This window comes from Blennius ocellaris (assembly GCF_963422515.1).
Source record: "Blennius ocellaris genome assembly, chromosome: 4".
In the NCBI taxonomy this organism is placed as follows: domain Eukaryota; kingdom Metazoa; phylum Chordata; class Actinopteri; order Blenniiformes; family Blenniidae; genus Blennius; species Blennius ocellaris.
The window spans coordinates 22,805,258-22,825,454 of record NC_137653.1 but is presented as its reverse complement, the minus strand read 5'-3'; the positions used below and the strand labels follow the sequence as shown (position 1 = coordinate 22,825,454).

General features: G+C 46.2%; 2 protein-coding genes across 2 annotated transcripts; one reads left to right on the top strand and one right to left on the bottom strand.

The window, feature by feature from the left end:
- Positions 1-1,145: 1,145 nt before the first annotated feature.
- On the top strand, positions 1,146-2,713 carry prok2 (prokineticin 2; the record flags this gene model as incomplete). The annotated part of the gene is made up of 3 exons (XM_080495586.1): positions 1,146-1,307; positions 2,331-2,456; positions 2,588-2,713. The coding sequence occupies 3 exons, from the start codon at positions 1,146-1,148 to the stop codon at positions 2,711-2,713; spliced, it is 414 nt and encodes a 137-aa protein (XP_080351712.1).
- Positions 2,714-13,950: 11,237 nt separating this feature from the next.
- gpr27 (G protein-coupled receptor 27) lies at positions 13,951-15,069 on the bottom strand (the record flags this gene model as incomplete). The annotated part of the gene is made up of 1 exon (XM_080494371.1): positions 13,951-15,069. One exon carries the CDS (start codon positions 15,067-15,069, stop codon positions 13,951-13,953), a length of 1,119 nt encoding a protein of 372 aa, XP_080350497.1.
- Between the last annotated feature and the right edge of the window lie 5,128 nt (positions 15,070-20,197).

The following is a 20,197-nucleotide window of genomic DNA, read 5'->3' as shown; positions in this document are numbered from 1 at the left end:
GAGCACCGTTGTCATGTGAGCTGATCCCCCCAAAAGTTTTCCCTTTAAAACTTTGGCGGATAAATGGGGCCTTCGGGCTCGTATGGAGAGTGACAGAGGAGAGGAGAGAAGGTCAGAAGTGACGTCCCAGTAGCCTAAACTGATAGCAGCATTAGTAGAAAGTGTTGACCTGAACTCGCCATGACGTTAAACCTTATCATTACAGAAAGTGTGTTGCAGTACTATTAGTTCACTTCAAGTAGATTTTCATTTCTGTCCACATCTTAGTTTCTGTTTTCCTCTGTTTTCCTTCACTTTCTTCATAAAACTTTTTCTTTTAAGAATCCATGAAACATTGTTATTGAAATGTACAAAATACTTTTATAAATCTTTTTTTTTTCATTAGCTTCACTGCTTCTCAAATAAATAAATAAATACCATTAATCGGGTTAAAATTTGCCTTAACTTGTACAGTGCTGTAAATTGCTGTAGATAATCAGGATAATTGAACAATTTCCTTCAATGTTCTGTTGTCAATCGTCTTGTTGAATCAACAATGTAAAGAAACTGTAAGGCTTTTTGCGTAACTGAAGCACAGTAAATGGTTGTGAACTCATTCTCACCCATCTGAAGGTCGAGCTGAACTAATCTGGATCCAGCATAATCCAGCATAATTGACCGATTCCTTAATGATGACAATGAGACGCTGGTGTGTTTTCTTCCCCTCGCAGTTCTTTGTCATGTTAATCATTATGAACAACCACAAAGGAGAACGCGCTTGATTCCACTGCAGTCACTTCCATAAACTGAAGCCACCGTTAGTTTGTGTTACAAGTGGGATTTGAAAGAATATTTCAGTACTGCAACCTTGAGGTATGAAAAGGTGAAGATAGGGAAATATTCAAGCAATGTATCACAAGACTGCACGGGGAAAATCATCTTCGTTTTTGGTTCAGAATATGATGAAAGAGTTATGAAAATTAATGGCAAGGACATGTCAAAGTTTACCTCCATCCTACTGTTTCTTTTTGTTGTTGTTGGTGTCGTAGTTTCTGCAAGACGACATTGGTGCGAGTGAGTCACGGACTTTTCTGAATGGTGGGCTGGGTTTATAAACCTCCACACAGCCAGTTTGGAGGCCACTCGGCTTCGTGAATCTGTCACAGATGCACATGCAGCCACGTCTGTCAGCCTCAGCATCCCTACTTTTGTCAGTGGCGGGCGCGGGAACGGGAACACAGAGCCAGCAGATCGTCATGAGGTCCTTCTTCCTGCTGCTCTTCTCCCTGCTGCTGGTGTCCCATGGGTCCACAGCCGTCATCACAGGGGTAAGTGCCGGCAAACAGGTGGATACCTGACGGGAGCGTGAAGCCGGGAGTCGTGCATGGCACGATGTGGTGGGATGTTCTGCTGTGGCTGTATGCTGGGCCCATATTCATATCTGACCGGGCATAAAATGGAAATATTTAGGGTGCTTTCGATATTTTTAAGGATGATGATTTCCCACTTAAGTGTTCAGTGGAAAGCTTTAAATATGTTTTTGTGAAAGTCTTCATCAAAATCTCATCTTTTTGTTCCTTGTTCAAAATGTTTCCCAACTAATTTCTCCAATCAGTCATCAGTACAGTATTATTATTATTATTATTATTATTATTATTATTATTATAACTTTTTTTTTTAATGATGCAAAAAATTTAAGAATTCTTCCACAAATGTGCAAACATAACGACAACTGTTAGATGACCCTTGGTTACATATCAGTTGGTTAAATCAAAAACTTATCCGAGAGTAATTTTTCAACGTAAATGATGAATTATACAACAAACGTAAGCACAGATTACACTATTTCTGTCGGCTGTCCCTCTCAATATGAATCCACAGATGAGCGCGACGGGTCGTAACAAAGAGACATTTTCACCAGCGTCTGTCACATGGAGTTTCTTGTGTCGCCTTTCATTGTGTCCCCTTGCATCTCATCTGAAGTGAGAGCTGTCGCTCAAGCCTCTCACCCCAATGGTGCGAAAACAATCCACCACGACGGATTCTGAGCTTTTCTATTCTAATATGATCGAGAGTGGAGTCACACGCGCTCATTCATGACCCATTTCTCACATGTTTGCAGGGTGATCGCGTGCACTTGTCTGTTAATACACAAATTAGCATGTGATTATGGTTAATACTCACACGTGGATGTAATTACATGCACATCACAGCATGCACTGTGACAGCTGCATATATCGAATTCTGAGGTGTGTGTGTGTGTGTGTGTGTGTGTGTGTGTGTGTGTGTGTGTGTGTGTGTGTGTGTGTGTGTGTGTGTGTGTGTGTGTGTGTGTGTGTGTGTGTGTGCAGGCCTGTGATAAGGACTCTCAGTGTGGAGGAGGCATGTGCTGCGCTGTGAGCTTGTGGATCCGCAGCCTCCGCATGTGCACGCCCATGGGACAGGAGGGAGACGACTGTCATCCGCTGAGCCAGAAGGTGAGAACTCCTGCGTGCCGCAGCCTGACCCCCTCCTCGTCCCCCCCGCCACCTCCCCGACGTCGCCTCCGAGGTGTCGCCTGCCTCAAGTTTGTTCACGCCGAAGCCGTTAAACGCTCTCCTCCTTCCAGGTTCCTTTCTTTGGGAAACGCCTCCACCACACCTGCCCCTGCCTCCCCAACCTGTCGTGTATCGTCACTGAGGAGGGCAAATCCAAATGCCTCTCGCCCTACAAGTATCCAGACTACTACCTCTGAGGACTCACTCGCTGCACTGTGAATGATTTGACCTTCCATCCTCCAGCCTCATCCCACATTCTTTGTTTCTTCCTTTCTTTGTTTGAAATAAAGAGATATATTTAGTAACGCATCGTCATCATGTTTGTTCAAATTAAACGACATTTAAAGGAAAATCCTACTGGTTTTTTTTGTTTGTACTGTTGAATTTTTTTCTAAACCATTGCAATACTGTCACGAATCACGGACAGGACCCAAGTGCAGGACTCTGGAGGCAGGCTGAGTTCAAAACAAGTCTTTTATTAACGACAACTGTACAGACTGATGATAGCCGGTTGCTCCTTGACGTGAGGAGTGCAGCAGACTTGCTTCCAACGCCCGGGACAAAACGGACGAGACCTGGACGACTAACAGACTGGACCGGACGGACGGACGGACGGGACATCTATAACAAACAAACCAACACTGAACAAACACACAGACAGGACATATATAGGGCAGGGTGATTACAAGAAGTGGCCACAGGTGAGGTGCTGGACCTCCCAGACCTATGGCCCGCCCACTCTTAAAGGGGGCCTCACCCTACACCCTGACAGTACCCCCCCCTCCACGACCGGCTCCAGACGGCCCAGGCATCTCAGGATGCTGCCTGTGGAAGTCTCTGATCATGCCTGGGTCCAAGATGTCTCTAGCAGGTACCCAGGCACGTTCCTCAGGACCATACCCCTCCCAGTCAACCAGGTATTGAAACCCCCGCCCACGCCGGCGAGCTGCCAGGAGTCGCCTGACTGAAAAAACCTCCTCACCCTCTACAATACGGGGGGGAGGAGGGGCTCTTGAAGAGGGAACCAGGAGGCTTTCCCGGGCAGGTTTAACCTTCGACACATGAAAGGTGGGGTGGACGCGAAGCGAGCGGGGCAGGCGAAGGCGAACTGCAGAGGGGCCAACCAGCTTAATTATTGGATACGGTCCGATGAACCTTGACGCCAGCTTCTTTGCATCAGAGCGGATAGGCAGGTCCCGGGTGGAGAGCCACACACGCTGACCAACATCGTACGTTGGTGCGGGAACCCGGCGCCGGTCTGCAAGCCGCTTGCGCTCTGCAGAACACTGCAAGAGCTTGCTTCTGGCCTTAAGCCAAGCGCGCTTGCATCGCCGCACCATTGCCAGAGCTGACGGGACACTAACCTCCGACTCTAGGGCAGGGAACAGAGGAGGTTGGTATCCATACACACACTCAAAGGGAGACAGCCCAGTGGACGAACAGGGAAGGGAATTGTGTGCGTATTCCACCCAGACTAACTGCCTGTACCAAGCAGCTGGGCTGTCAGAGACCAGACACCGAAGGATGGACTCCAGCTCCTGGTTCACTCGCTCTGTCTGGCCGTTAGACTCTGGGTGGTACCCGGACGAAAGGCTCACCGTAGTACCCAGCAGCCTGCAAAACTCCCTCCAAAACCGAGACACAAACTGAGGCCCTCTGTCAGAGACAATGTCCCGCGGGAACCCGTGAAGGCGGAACACCTGCGTAAGCATGACCTCTGCCAGCTCCTTGGCCGATGGGAGTTTCGCTAGGGGCACGAAGTGGGCCATTTTGGAGAACCGGTCCACTACGGTGAGGATGGTGGTAAACCCTTCCGCGTCCGGGAGGCCAGTTACAAAGTCAATTGACAGGTCTGCCCATGGTCGAGTGGGTACCGGGAGCGGCTGCAGCAGACCAGAGGGGCGAGACCGCGAGGTCTTGTTACGCGCACAGACAGGGCAAGCCCGGACATACTCCCGGACCTCCCTGTTCATTGCTGGCCACCAGAAGCGCTGTTTCACCACAAACATGGTGCGCTGAGTTCCTGGGTGGCAAGACAGAAGGTTAGTGTGGGCCCATTGAATGACACTAGATCGTACCGGGGGACACACAAACAGGCGATTGGGAGGACAACCTGGCGGCACCGTCACCCCCTCCAGAGCCCGCCGAACCTGCTCCTCAATCTCCCACGTCACCGCCCCCACCACACAGGTCGGATGTAAAATTGGCGTGGGGGAACGAGGAGCAGGATCCGGCTCAAAGACCCGGGAAAGGGCGTCAGGCTTCACATTCTTAGACCCCGGCCGATATGAAACCACAAAGTCAAACCGGGTGAAGAACAAAGCCCACCGAGCCTGCCGAGAATTTAATCGTTTGGCTGACTTGATGTATTCGAGGTTCCTATGGTCAGTCCATACCACAAACGGGTGCTCTGCGCCCTCCAGATAATGCCTCCACTCCTCCAGCGCAGCCTTGATGGCCAGGAGCTCGCGATTGCCAATGTCATAGTTCTCCTCAGCCGGGGTCAGCCGCCTGGAAAAAAAGGCACAAGGGTGCAGCTTCCCATCCCCACTGCTGCGTTGAGAGAGCACTGCCCCGACCCCGACATCTGACGCGTCCACCTCCACCACAAACTGCCGTCCAGGGTCCGCGACCCCAAGCACGGGAGACGAGGTGAACCTGGCCCTGAGCTCGGAAAACGCCTGCTCAGCTGAGGGACCCCAAGCAAACGGGACCTTGGGGGAAGTCAAGGTATGTAGTGGCGCCGCGATTGAACTGAATCCCCTGATAAACCGCCGGTAGAAGTTAGCAAACCCCAAAAAACGGAGCAGTTGTTTGCGGTTACCCGGGGTTGGCCAATCAGCTACAGCCCTGACCTTCTCTCTGTCCATCTCCACCCTCCCCTCTGAGATGACGTGTCCGAGAAAAGAAACTGTGGGGGCATGAAAAACACATTTTTCGGCTTTGACAAACAAGTTGTTGCTCAGAAGACGCTCCAAAACATAACGAACATGACTGACATGACTGGCTAGATCTGACGAAAAAATCAAAATGTCATCGAGGTACACGAACAGAAACTTATTCAATGCGTCCCTCAGCACGTCATTGACTAGACCTTGGAAAACTGCAGGAGCATTACATAACCCGAAAGGCATCACCAAATACTCGTAATGGCCAGAAGGTGTGTTAAACGCTGTCTTCCACTCGTCCCCGTGCCTAATCCGGACCAGGTGGTATGCATTGCGCAAGTCCAGCTTAGTAAAGAGCTTGGCTCCCTGCAGGCGTTCAAAGGCCGAAGTCATGAGGGGTAGTGGGTAGCGGTTCTTAACGGTTATCGCATTGAGACCCCTATAATCAATGCACGGTCGAAGGGTCTTGTCCTTCTTGGCTACAAAGAAAAATCCCGCCCCTGCAGGGGAGGACGAGGGTCTGATTATCCCAGCCTCTAAGGCAGACTCAATATAATCCTTCATGGCCTGATTCTCGGGTTGTGACAGCGAGTAAATGCGACCCTTGGGGGGAGTGGTACCTGGCAATAACTCAATGGCACAATCATAAGGACGATGCGGTGGCAGTGATGTTGCTTTCCCCTTATTGAACACCTCCTTTAGATCATGGTAGCAGCTGGGAACTCGCTCGAGGTCCGGATACACAGGAACCTCCACAGCTGCTACCTTAACTCCCGACACTGATCGACGATGCTCAGCACAGTCCCTTCCCCAACTCAAAATAACCCCCGACTCCCAGTCAATATGGGGCTTGTGCAAACATAACCAAGGGAGGCCCAGGATCACTGGGTAGGATGGACTTAAACCTAAATGAAATGAAATCTCCTCAAAATGGGAGGGACCAAACAATAACTGAACAGAAAGAGTCTTTTTTTCAATAGAAAATATTTTGCGCCCATCTAAAGCAAAAGCCTTCAAGGGCACTGATAACAGTTCCGTGGGGACATTATGTCTCTCAGCCCACTTAAGGTCCATAAAGTTCTCATCAGCACCAGAGTCAATGAAAACATCAATGTCTAACGTGGTGTCGGCATACCTCAGTTTCGCCGGTGTGAGTCTTCTTAAAGGCGCAGTGGAGGAGTTCTTAAGACTCACCGGGGCCCTCCTGAACCCAGGTGAGCCTGTTCTTTTAACGGACAAGCCGCCGCTCTGTGCCCGTGCTGACCGCAGTACAAACACAGGCCGCCGGTCAGGCGCCGATGCCGCTCTTGTGTAGAGATGCCGGCGCGACCAAGCTGCATCGGCTCCTCCGGAAGCTGTGCAGCACTCGGAACTCGCGCCGGTTGGGAGGCGGAGCGGAGAGGGGCGTGCTCCTCCCGTGCGCTCCTGGATTCTCCTCCCCGCTGGTCAGTCTGCCTCAGGCGATCACGGACCGTCAGACGATTCTCCATTTTGACCGCCAGGGCAATGAGGGAGTCCAAGTCGTCGGGAAGATCTACCAGGAACAGCTGGTCGCGAACCGGGCTGGCCAGCCCGTAGAGGAAGGTGTCCCGCAGTGACGCGTCGTTCCAGGTGCAGTCTGCGGAGAGAGTGCGGAACTCAATCGCGTAGTCGATCACCGACCTTCTGCCTTGACGCAGCGCTGCCAGCGCTCGAGCCGCCTCCGGTCCGCCGGGACGCCGATCGAAGATCTTCGACAGCGCGGCTGCGAACTCGTCCACCGTGTCACACAGCCGGGATTGGCGGTTCCACTCAGCGGTGGCCCAAGCCTCCGCTCTGCCGGACAGGTGGGAGATGATGTACGCGACCCTCGACCTCTCAGTTGGAAACGCGCCCGGCTGCATCTCGAAGTGGAGACCACACTGGACCAGGAAGGGTCGCGAATCCCCGGAGTCCCCCGAGAAGCGCGCTGGGCTTGAGAGCGGTGATGGCGGCATCACGACGGGGACAGCAGCTGGCGGCACTGCGGCGGCAGCGGCAGCTCGAACCTCTGGAGCCGAGAGATGAGAGAGGAGCTGCTGGAGCTGACCGGTGAGTTGATTCAGTTGACTCTCCACTGAAGTGTGTCGATGGGAAAGGTCGTGGAGACCCGCCGTTAAGCTAGCCAACTGCTCATCATGTTCCGTGAGCCGGCCTCCCTGCCGCCCAACTGCTCCCAGCAGCTGGCGACCAGAGTCCGCTGGGTCCATGAAGGTTGGTTTGTTCTGTCACGAATCACGGACAGGACCCAAGTGCAGGACTCTGGAGGCAGGCTGAGTTCAAAACAAGTCTTTTATTAACGACAACTGTACAGACTGATGATAGCCGGTTGCTCCTTGACGTGAGGAGTGCAGCAGACTTGCTTCCAACGCCCGGGACAAAACGGACGAGACCTGGACGACTAACAGACTGGACCGGACGGACGGACGGACGGGACATCTATAACAAACAAACCAACACTGAACAAACACACAGACAGGACATATATAGGGCAGGGTGATTACAAGAAGTGGCCACAGGTGAGGTGCTGGACCTCCCAGACCTATGGCCCGCCCACTCTTAAAGGGGGCCTCACCCTACACCCTGACAAATACTCTATATATGTATACCAAAACTGGCAATTATTTCCCGACGTGACAATGTTAAAACAGTATCACGGTTACATACAGTAGAGTTTCAATGGACATGTATGTATCCAGCTACAGAACTGCTGTTTTCCTTCGAACTGCTCACTGAGCTTTAGCGTGAGCTGTTGTCTTAATGGTCCCTGAACTGGATACATCGTCAACAAATGCAACCCTACTGACAGTAACGTGAAAGATAGCAGACTGTGAGAAATGTTAACATTATCCACAGTAACTGCAATGCATGACTGGTCTGAAATAACCATGAGCTCCAGTTTTGTGTTTGGAGATTAAAAAAAAAAAGAAAAGAAAAAAGAATTGATACCTCCCATCTCTCTTTGTTTTCTGAGTTTTCGGAGGCCCCCTAGGGAAACAGGAGGAGAAACACATGTTGGAGCACTTGTATTATAAAGCTATGACAAGTGAAATGTGCATATTGGCCTCGACTTCAGTCATAACCAAAACACAGATGTGACAAAACGACCTCTGCTTATTACTTCCGGTGGCTTTTTTTTTTTTTTTTTTTACCCCACTGCTGCAAGGGTTGGTCATGATGTTAAGTCATAATGCTGTGAAACAGAAAGACAGCAGTGATATTAGTCTCTGTCAGGCTACGTTTCGAAGCTTTTGCTCAAGGGCTAAAATTAGATTCGTCCAATGTGTGAAGCAATGACTCACATCAATCTCATAATGAATGTTGGTCTTCAGTGGCTGTGGATGTGACATTGTTCAAACAGTGTGAATCCCTCAGAGGAGTGATCAGTAATGAGGTGATGCCCATCAGATGACAGAATAAAAGGATCCAAAAGCTACTGGGATCGAACACCAGGAGCATGTCAGGGCCTTTAAATGGGCCTGTTTAACAACACAAGTGAACAGTAGGATTCTGCTTGTCGTTCATTTGGAATGTACACTTTTTTTTAAAGGGACGCACTGATACCAATATCAATATTGGCTTCAATGCTGAATGGAGAACTCCTACTGAGAATGACAAAAGATAGATAGGAGGATTGTACTCCCGAGTTGTGCTTACATACCAAAGAGTTCCGGGGCTCACACACCAGCGACGCCACATCCTGGACATAAACACGTGTGACTGATTCCAGCTCTTGGTCAGATGTTATTGTAGCTGAAAACAGGAGTCAGGAGGAAAATCCCAGAGAAAAGACTCTCCTTTCAGAGGCTGCGGCGTGCCCTGGGGACTTCACCCCGAGCCCAAAATACTCAACCTGCGTTTGCATCTCACGAGAGCACGCGCAAGTACCGGGTTGTTTCTGCAGCCGCTGCCGAGGAGCCTTGGAAACCATCCTGCAAGACGTCCGCACGCCGCGAGCGGAGCCAGCTGTCAGGATCCGTCGGGCATGTTGTGATGCTAATGGTTACGGATGCACTGCAGGCTGGGAGTATGTTGGGGAACCCGGCGCCCTGCAGCGGATCACGGTGATGGAGGGGACCTCTGTAAAACACAGCAATAAAACTGGGAGCTAAGAGAGCTGCTGAGTCTTTGAAAGCTGCAGTTTGGTATAATCAAGGCCTCTTTATTAAAACAACAGCAGTTTGTGGATCAATAGCTTGCAGCTGTTTTTTTTTTGTTGTTGTTTTATTTCTTGAGAGAGGAAGTGTTGCATTGAGTTTGATGAGAAAGCAGGTGCCACAGAAGCAGCCTGCTGAAACAAGGACTCTGTTAAAAACCACACATTGCAGGCTTCTGGAAAAGAAAATGTTCAAACCTGTAATTTAAGCAGCTCCAAGCAGCTGATTATGTGTTCCTTGTAGTGATGTTGCTGCTCGCTGACAGCGTGACATGACACGGAGAAGACGCTGTTCCAGCAGCCATAATGAGGTTGACAGAATTGTTTCATCTCAGGCGGTAAACAGAAGTTTGGTGTCAAAATCAAATAGTAGATATGTGGCTGTATTTCCTCATGTTTACCACCTATAGGAGAAGAAGACCATACTGTAGAGGCTGTAAGGTCTGCCTCCATTTACACAACGCTCCAAGTGAAAACACATCGTTCTTGCGCTTTCATTTTCATTGACGGGTTTTGCGTATTGATGGCAACGTTTTGAAAATGAAACATTATCTTCTCAGTGGCTCCGACCACTATTGTCATGTAAACGGTTCTGTCTGTATCTGTCCCATCCACTATATCTATTTTTGATCAGCAAAATGCACGAGATCTACAAAAACCATGCAGACATATCTATGCATTATTACATGATTAGCTGCAGTAATGACATCTTGAAATGATTCTTTTCAATCAATTAATAACCTGACTAAATGTTATCCCAGCAGTGGAACAAACATCTTATTGCACTACTCTCAACTTATTACAATATTGGGTTTATTACATTGAAAGGGTCAATTATTATTTCATTATAGGTTGGTATTAGTCATTATTATCATTGGTTGTTACAAATATGCATACATTGCAGTGGTGATTGGTAACTTTGATTACTGTGAAAGCTGCAAGGACCATAAAGATTTATTAGAAATGTATTAGATTTATTAGAAATATGGCAGTTTATTAATGAAAAAGTCCACAATTTTAAATAACGTGCATGCATTTGATAATTTTTTACCTCAAAATAGAATCAGTAATAAAGTAATTTTGTCTCATTTCGATTGGAAGATGGTTCAAACATGCTTAAAATAACCATCATCCCTGAAACCAAAGAGTTATTAACATTTCGATATTGGGCTGTAAAGGATGTGATGGATGGGAGAATATATTAATAATATTCTAATGTTCCAAAGCATGTGATCACAAATCTCTCAACATCCCACCACACCATTTCTCTCTTCTCTTTGTTATTTGTTCAAGAGTTTAGTTCTATTTTCTTCAAGCTGTGCGATATGAACATCTGAAGGCTGCTTAGAAACTTTCTCCACATAGCCTGGAATTACATCCTAACAGTGCGATATTAAAGACCCCCCCCCCCCCCTTCCCAATGATTTTTTTTATCCCTCTTAAAATAGTCAAATTTGAATAAAATGAGTTAGGAAATACCAGAATCAGCCTAAAATATACCGAGCATAAGCACATTTTTGGACTACCTAATGTGACCCACCCGTTTGGTTATTAAAGAGGCACTCCACTCGTTTTCACAAGGTGAGCGTGTCCCGGCTTGATCTATGAGCTGGAAGGTGTGGAGCCTGGAAGAAAGCAGCAGTGAGGGCTTAATGCATTATGATGAAAGTTGAATTTAGAAATGTGCTCCATATTAGGCACAAAATTAGCATAAATCATAAGCTGCTCGGATCGTGACTATATTTGATTTCGTTTCTACTGAGTCGTCAAGCTGGAAGTTGCCGTGTGTTCCCTTTTAGACCCGGTTTACATGACAACGAAGACGAGTGTCTCCTCGGAACTTTTGTGGGTCTATTTACACAACAGTGTAGTTTCCAAGGTGGAACGTTGCTTTCAAGGTCGCGATTCCTCCCCGCAGAGACTGCTGGTTTGTTCACATTTATAACACATTGTTCTCTGCACACATCTGTGTATTTTCATTCCAAAAAAAAACCAAAAAACAAGCAAAAGCGCCCTCCTGTGGCCCGACATACTCACTACACCGTTGTCAGTGTGTCTGCTGTTGCAGCGTAAACACAACACTTCTGTTTAAAACAGATAAGGTGTTGTCACATGAAACATTGTCGCGTAAACGAGGCCTTGGATGTCATACTCTGCAACTCATGCCAAAAGGACAAAAACAAGCCAGATTTCACCACCTTCACCAACACTTATGTATGAGTAACTTATTAGTAACTTCTTGTATTGTAAGAAAGAGCTGGACAGAATGTGAGCTCACGGTCCATCGTACCTGGTCAACACACAGTTACACCCTGAGCAGGCGGTTTGTGGAACAAAGAGTTCTTATAAAGAAACGTCTCTGAGTTATGGGAAGAACCTGGAATTCCTGGAGAAATTAAGCAGAAAACTGAAGAACGTGCCAACTCTGCACAGTCAGCCTGCAAGGTCGGCATTCAGACCGTGTTTTCAAGTTTTGTAAGGTTATCCTCCTATCAAATACTTTTTTCAAGAAATATTGGAAGGTGTCTATAAAAGGTTAAGACCTAATATGTAGACATTTGTATCACTTTTAATAAAACTGTGCATGGTCATAATATATATATATATATATATATACATGCAACTTTTTTTAAATGCTGCTACTGCAACTGGACACCACGGCAATGGTAAAAAGTTCTTCTGCACATGTGTGAGTAGATGGACAATAACAACGTTTGCCTCCAGCGTGTCGTGGCTCCCGGTCCATGTTCTCCTGAAAACTTGGTAGTTTTATAGCTGAATCCCTGTAATAGCAATACAAGTTGATTGTCATTCCCCTACGAATGTCGCTACTGTTAACGTTTTTAATATCGTATTGTTGTCTACGCACCTGTGATTTCATAACAAAAACAAACAACAGCACCCACTGGTGACTGAACATGAAATCGTTTTAAGCGTTTCTGCCGTTTCTGTGTAAACGAACATGATTATTTAAACATTGCAGGCATAAACAAGAATCTTTTGTGAAACAAAGACATCAAAGATGTATTTTCACTTGAAATGACAAGTAAACGGGCCTGACTTCAGATCTTTTTTTTTTTTGCTACTGGTTTCCTCAAGACTCATATAAAACTAATAATTCAGCTATAGAAGAGTCATTAAGGTAAAAACCTTAATGACCGTGAAAAAATGAAGTGGCATTACATACACATGCTGGATAAATCATTTTAGCATGTGATGCACACAGCAGTCCTGTTCTTCCCTCATATCATCAACCATTGATCCTGTCATTTATACTACGACCAATAGAGAGCACAACTACAAAGATATTTGTCTTATATTAACAGCACATCAACAAAAATAGAAGTGTGATTAATGGACGAGTCAGAAAAATACACCAAATTTTATCTCAGAATGACAATCTGCAACAAGCTCAGTTATTCTCAGGTAACTCACGTAAAATAAATACATGTTGATACAGTGAGGGTGCAGTCGATTTCTTTCTGTTCGGGAAATAACCTTGGCTTGCTCAAAAAAAAGGACATCTTCTGAAAGATAGATGATAGAGTCAAAACAACTTATCATCCATTTCTTATTTATTTTGCTAAGAAATACAAACAATGCAAATATCCTTCAGAAAGCACCAAATATGCCACATTTTCAGAGTCCCAGCATCCATATGCATAGAAAAAGAAAAAAAAACCTGTAGTGTGTATCCTGTAGGGGACGTGAATCAACCCACACTTCAACACAACTGACGGAAAAGGAAAAAACCTTTAAAGTGACTTTTAACATTTCATTCAACACAAATAATCAAAGGGATTATGAAATATACAACATATTTTTTTTTTTTTTAAAGCAAGAGGAAAGAGGGAAATGGGGCTTTACAGTATTTACAAATGTGACTTTGCAGTCATTAAAAATAATCTTAATTACCCAAAGGACAGATTGTTCAGATTAAAGTGTATAAAATAGCTCTGCAGTGTTACTGTGGCAGGAAAACAACCTCAAATTGGTGTGTTGGTTCTAGAAAATATACCGACAACTAAGTGACATTCATGTAAAGTAATGAAGAGATACTATAGTCATAAAGAGGGGGGGGGGGGGTGTCTCCAAAGGTAGGACGTAATATGCTGCCGTTACATCCTGCATTTGGAGTGAACGTTGCTCCCGTACATGCATAACTTACAAACATGTTCGCTTCGTGAGGTAAACATCCTCCAAACACACTCAGTAAAGCATTGTAAGCTCAGTTTCTGATAAGCAAAATATATTATGTCACATCTTGATTAGAAACATGAGAAGAGTGACGTGAGCCTCCACGGCCTCTGTGTACATTCTGGATTGACGTGTGAAACAAGTCTTTGGCAGTAATGTGGAGGACCGGCGCTCTTCAGATGACACAGTAGGGCTCCATGGGGGTCTGCGTGGCCAGGCAGCAGGGGAAACAGGCCCGCAGCCTCATCCGCAGCTCCTTGTTGAAGAGGAAGCTGATGATGGGGTTCGCGCCGGCCTGCGCGAAGCTCATCCACACGGCCGCGGTCAGGTAGAGCTGCGGCACCGGGACGCCGCGCACGAATATCCGCAGGTAGCACGCGCTGATGTACGGCGCCCACATGACGAGGAAGGTCAGCGTGATCATGTAAAACATCTTCCCGATGCGCTTCTCCGTCTTGAACTCGTCCAGCACCAGCAGCCGCCTGTTGCCCGGGTGCGTCGCCTGCCGGATGCCCACCAGCGTCGGCGGCGTCGGTCCGCGCCCGAAGCCCGCGATCCAGTTGGCGGCGGCCTGGCCCGTGGCTCCGGGGCCGTGGAAGGTCCAGTTCTGGCTGATGGCCGGGACCAGCTGCGCCGGCTTCATCTTGCGGTGGTCGTAGACGAAGCACAGCATCTTGACGTACACCACGTGGGTGGTCCCCACGATGACCGCCAGCATCAGCATGAAGCCCAGCGTGTCGTTCGCCTTCACGTAGCGGTGCTCGAAGGTGCACTGCTCCTCCTCGCGGATGAACTTGTAGGTGCCTACGTCGAAGACCGGGGGGAACGCCATGGCCACGGAGAGCGTCCACACCATGCAGATCACCGCCACGCACGTGCACAGGTTCATCCGCTTGGAGTAGAAGCGGTGGTGGGCGATCGCCATGTAGCGCGTGACGCTGACGCAGAAGAGCAGGAAGGCGACGTGGAAGCAGAAGAGCACCGACATGAAGGCGACGATCTTGCAGCTGAGCGCGCCGTACGGCCACGCCGAGCCGCCGCCGATCGCCGCCATCACAAAGGGGAAGCAGACGGCGGCGCGCAGCGCGTCGGCCAGGCACAGGTCCAGCAGGAAGTAGTAGGGCGCCCGGTGCAGCGACGCGTCCTTCAGCAGCAGCAGCGACAGCGACGCGTTGCCCAGCAGGCTGACGCCCGTGATCAGACCCAGCGAGGCCAGCTTGACCGCAGAGGCCGCGGACGCGTAGTTCTGTAAGGACGCGCTGCTGCTCTGCCCAAACTCACTTGTGTTTGCCATCTGTGCAGCCGAGGAGGTGGCGCGTAATCCCACATCAATCCATCGACGGAGAGAAGATCAGCAGCGGGAAAACAAAACACACTACACAGTAATAAAAATCCATCCTAATGGGCTGTGATCCCCATTAAAAAGAAAATACATCACTTGTGTTTCCTTTTTTTCTTCTTATCCTTCATCTCACAAGAGTCCGCCGATAGAAGCGCCCGATTCCGTTCCCCTGTCCTCCGCCGATGCTTTAAAAACGCCGGATTCGTGTTTATTCTCCGTGTGGGAAGCCATCCGTTCAACAGAGGACAGGCGGTTTGGAAAACACATCTCAATTTTCCCACCGATGGCGGAGCGGAGGTCGCCCAGCTCGTCTGGAGGAAAGAAAAAAAACACACACACACAGACGGCGCGAGAATTACGCACCCGCAGCCTCCGCAAACGAAAGAGAGAGAGAGAGAAAAAAAAGAAAAAGAAACGAGCTCGCGAATGCAAACTTGTTTGTTTTTGATGGGAAGACAAACAAACAAATGCACAGAGCGGAGGTCGGGAACGTGCAGAGGTTGGGCTCGTCGGTGCGGCTCTATCGGCGCATCCCTCCAGCAGCGTCTCGCCGATGCGACGCACGTACGTCCGCTCGCAGGCCTGCAGTGCACGAGGATTAGTCAGGATCCTCCTCCGCTGCTGCTCCTCTGCTGCCTGCCATCTATTGGAAGTCTGTGTCCAAGCGCGCCGCAGACTGACACCGATCCGCCTCATTAGCTGTGCGCAATGTCTCACGTCGCAGCTTTATTCAAACCGAAAACACCCGTTTGACGGACGCACGTGGTGATGTAACAGGATCCCGGCTGTAAAATTCAACAGTTCTGCAAATACACACGCTTTTCTTTTCATGTCATTGCATCTTTAATTCACAATAGTATGAAGCTATAACTATGTTGTGCCAGAATCTCCTTTATGAGATCAACAAAACAAAAAAAATATTAAAAAAATGTTTAAAAAAATGAAATAACAATGAAACTATTAAATGTAATCATCACAGCCATCCCATAGGACAATGATTTATGAGAATTGTTACGCCTAAATCAATGCAAATCTTAATTTTGATGTAAGTATTTCATTATTTTTATTTCAAAGTCAAAATATACTAACTAATACAGGAATTTGTACTAATACTTCTTTCAAAAGGGTACTGTCATTACCTGTGAAACCAATGAGATTTTAATTTCTAGAATTAGGCTGTTTGACCACAAACAGTGGCCACATGTGGCTCAAGAGCCACCGCTTAAAATTGCCGCCAGTTTCGATCGCTGTCATCACATTTAAACCTATAACATCAATAACTGATGAGATGAACATAGCTGAAAATAACAGTACTGTCCATTTCATTATTGATTATACTAGTACAAAGTGACTGGCCCTCAATTAATGCACAGAGCTTTGTGTTATTGTCGTGTGGCAGACAGTTGTAGATGCAGGCTTATGTTAACGTCACTTTATACAATGCCAAAGATACACTGCATCTTTTTGAAAAAAACACTCGAACTCCTGTCTCCATGGAAACGGGGAACAAAGGCTATTTTTCAAAAACACTTCACCTCCAAATAGGTAACAGCACAACTTTTTTGAAAAGTTCTCCAACTCATTTTCTGTGGAAATGGATGCATTTTCTATATCTTTTTCTTTTTTAAACACTCCAAGTATATCTCCGTGGAAAAAGGGGGGAAATACTACCTCTCGAAAATGTTGCTACGGCTCATTGCACACCATGTCCACAGAGAATAGTTCTTCTGCACCTGCATGAATAGATGGACAATAACAATGTTTGCCACTAAAAGTGTCATCATTCCAAGTCCATGATCTACTGGGACTTATAGTGTTGTAGCTGACACTAACAGACACTTGCTGCTTTGAAATATTCGGTTTGACAAGTGAGAAACGTCCAAAGTTTTTACATCCATTGAAATTTGTCCAGCTTGATTCAGTTTTTAAAAAAATCTGAATCAGATCTAAAAGTTCTAGTAGCAATAACACCACATCACAAAAACTGTTTTAACCTGGACAGGTTACTTTTCCAATAGCACTTTATCTTATTAGGTTGGCCCAATTTAATTTGATATTTCAAGTACACCCTGTTCTTTTTGAGGGGGAAAAAAAGGAAGCCTGTCTCATTTCTCAATAACTTAAATTACTTCAGCATCACTTTGATGAAGAGATTGTTCTTTGTTGAAGGCTGAAGAACACGATTACACTTCAAATAAATCAGTGACTCATCTCTGTGTGCAGGTGGTGTGTTTCTGCTGTGAGGTTGTTCTCTCTGGTCAAACACTTGATTTAATGTGCTCCAAAATGATGTGCTGTTCTCTAGGTTTGCTGCAGTTAACACCCAAACTCGCAGGCGCTTGCACTCCCACACACACACACACACACACACACACACACCACACACACACACACACACACACACACACACACACACACACACACACACACACACACACACACACACACACACACACACACACACACACACACACACACACACACACACACACACACACGTACTGAGAAAGTAGGTCACACTGCATGTATTCACCCAGTGGAAATGACTGAAGGTTTAACGTGTAGTTTGAAAGCAGTTCAAGCACTTTTTCATCCTGGAAAAAAAAGAACAAAAAAAAAAAAAAAAGGAAGAAGCTTTGTCTTTAACTGGAGACTGTCTCAAATAGCACCACCTGCTGACTTAAACAGGAGCTGAGTGCGGATGGAGGATGTTTAATGGCGGTCAGAGGTGATTGTATCTTGATCTCAGCAGGACTCTCAACACACTTTACGCTGCAGTAACAAACCCACATCTGGACCTCTAATGAAGGTCCGCTGAAGGAATCATTAACGCAAATGTCATGAATCCAGAATCAACCTCATGGATCAGGCACCTCTTTAAATCCCTGGCATTGTGGATTTAAGTTGTTCAGCCTTCCTCTGATGTGAAGAGGGGGATGTTTTTGTGAGATCAGGGAGCAAGTGTGGAGAGCATGCAATCTCCAAGTAGAGATGTGAGGTCAGAGGTTAACTATGATTCAATAAAAAAAACAACAAACAAACAAAAACCTTTCTCTTCCTCGCATTTCATTCAAAGCTTATTAATGCATTTGTTCATATGAATAAATCCGGAAGCTGTTGTTGGTTGGTGTTTGGTAAATGAAGTTATCAACAGGTATTTTTCCTTCAGATTCTAATCATCCAATCCAGGAAAACGACACAAAACAAGAGTCAAATGCAGAATAGTTTGTTTGTCATGAGTCGAGAACCTTTGGCACGTCCACTGCTCATCCCAAAAATGCATTTACCTCAAAAACATGGCACCGAATAAAAACATTTTTACCAATGAAAATGTTGTTAAAACAAGGAAACAATCATCCAAGTGCAATTTTCCTTCTTTCCTGCGACGTTCAGATGTTAATTAAAAGTAGACAGAAACAATTGACACTTTTAAATAATACATTGAAAACAAAAGCCTTTTTAAAACCAGGATCAGATGGTACCTGGTGAATATGAATTGGTTAAAACACCAATATGGGTTTAGTACATGAAGAGTAAAGTGTATAGAAGGAAATCTCAAGGAGATGGATGCAGTGTGTGAAGTTTCTGAGTGAGTGTGAGCTTTTCTTCTTTCTATATTGTGAACCTGTCCGTTGAACTCATGAGATCATTACATATTCCATTTTCTGACAAAAGCAGATAAAGACCATACAATTAAAATGTGTAACACTTGCTCTTCTAATATCTGCAGTGACTGTTGAGACAGTGAGCAGAGATGTTCCTAATCACATTACAGAGTGGGATCCCTCTGAGGGAAGCGTGCCGGCAGCCACATGTGCTTCAGTCCTTTGTGGCATCTCACAGGACAATGAGTGTGACGTGGCTGTGGAGTATTTTTAGAGAGACGAGACTCGTGAGCTGCTGCAGAGGATTATTAACCCACCTGTCAATTGGAACAGACGAAAATATTTCACAAAGTTTAGCCACCCCCCCAAAAATGACCAGTACAAGAGAACAGCATTGATATTGATGCATTTCCATGAGAAATTGTATTTCTTAATGATGTACTGTATTTTTTTTTTAAAAAGCAACGTAACTTTTTCATTCACTGGATTTATTCATTTCATTCACTTTCATCAGTTTGGTCCCAAAAGATGCCCCGTACAAGTAGCTGATTGGGATTTTATAATAAACTTGGTATTTCATCAGAAACATGTTTTACTTTAGCTGTTTAGGCTTTAATATGATGTTTTTAGCAGTTTCAAATTGTTTTATTCATTGGATTCCGTGATTTTGGCTGATTTGGCTGTTCATTGTAGATTTAACCAGTTTAGTTAATTGGAACCACTGTTTTTGGGTGTTTTGTTGTTTTCTAATGCATCTGCAGGTAGGATCCCGGAAAACAGTTGTGATTGCAGCTGAAGGTGGCTCTACAAAGTATTGACTCAGGAAGAGGAAGACTTTTCAGTTTTTTACTTGCAAAAATGATGATGAATAATAATGAATCAGTCTATTTTCCCCCAAATAACAGTATTTCCTCATATGTCAATTATAGATATTGATTTAAGAGCATCATTCAGAGAGAGATTCATTCAAGTTGTTGGGGGCTGAGCAAGGGGTTAGAGTATGTTTTTCCTTAAATAAGACATTAAAAAAAACTTGATTTGACTTTGTATAACAATAAACAACTGCAATGACAATTGGTAGAGCACAGACCCTTTCGTCCTTGATAGCTGTTTCCCTTCTTCTTCTTCTTCTTCTTCACTTGGCATCCCTGAAGTTGCACTATCTTCACCTGCTGCAGCTTGTCCATACCATTGACAATGCTCGAAAGAAAGAAAGAAAGAAAGAAAGAAAGAAAGAAAGAAAGAAAGAAAGAAAGAAAGAAAGAAAGAAAGAAAGAAAGAAAGAAAGAAAGAAAGAAAGAAAGCTCATGTGAAGTTCGCAGGGAAACCTGACAGAGTGGCATCTCTTCTCGTTTTGGATCTTTGAGCGTGCTTGACGCGGTGACGTCATCAGCGGTGGGCGTCAGAGCGGCGCTCAGCCTGTCTGTATGTGTGTGTGTGCGCGCGCGCGTGTTTACGTGTGTGCGTGTGAGTGT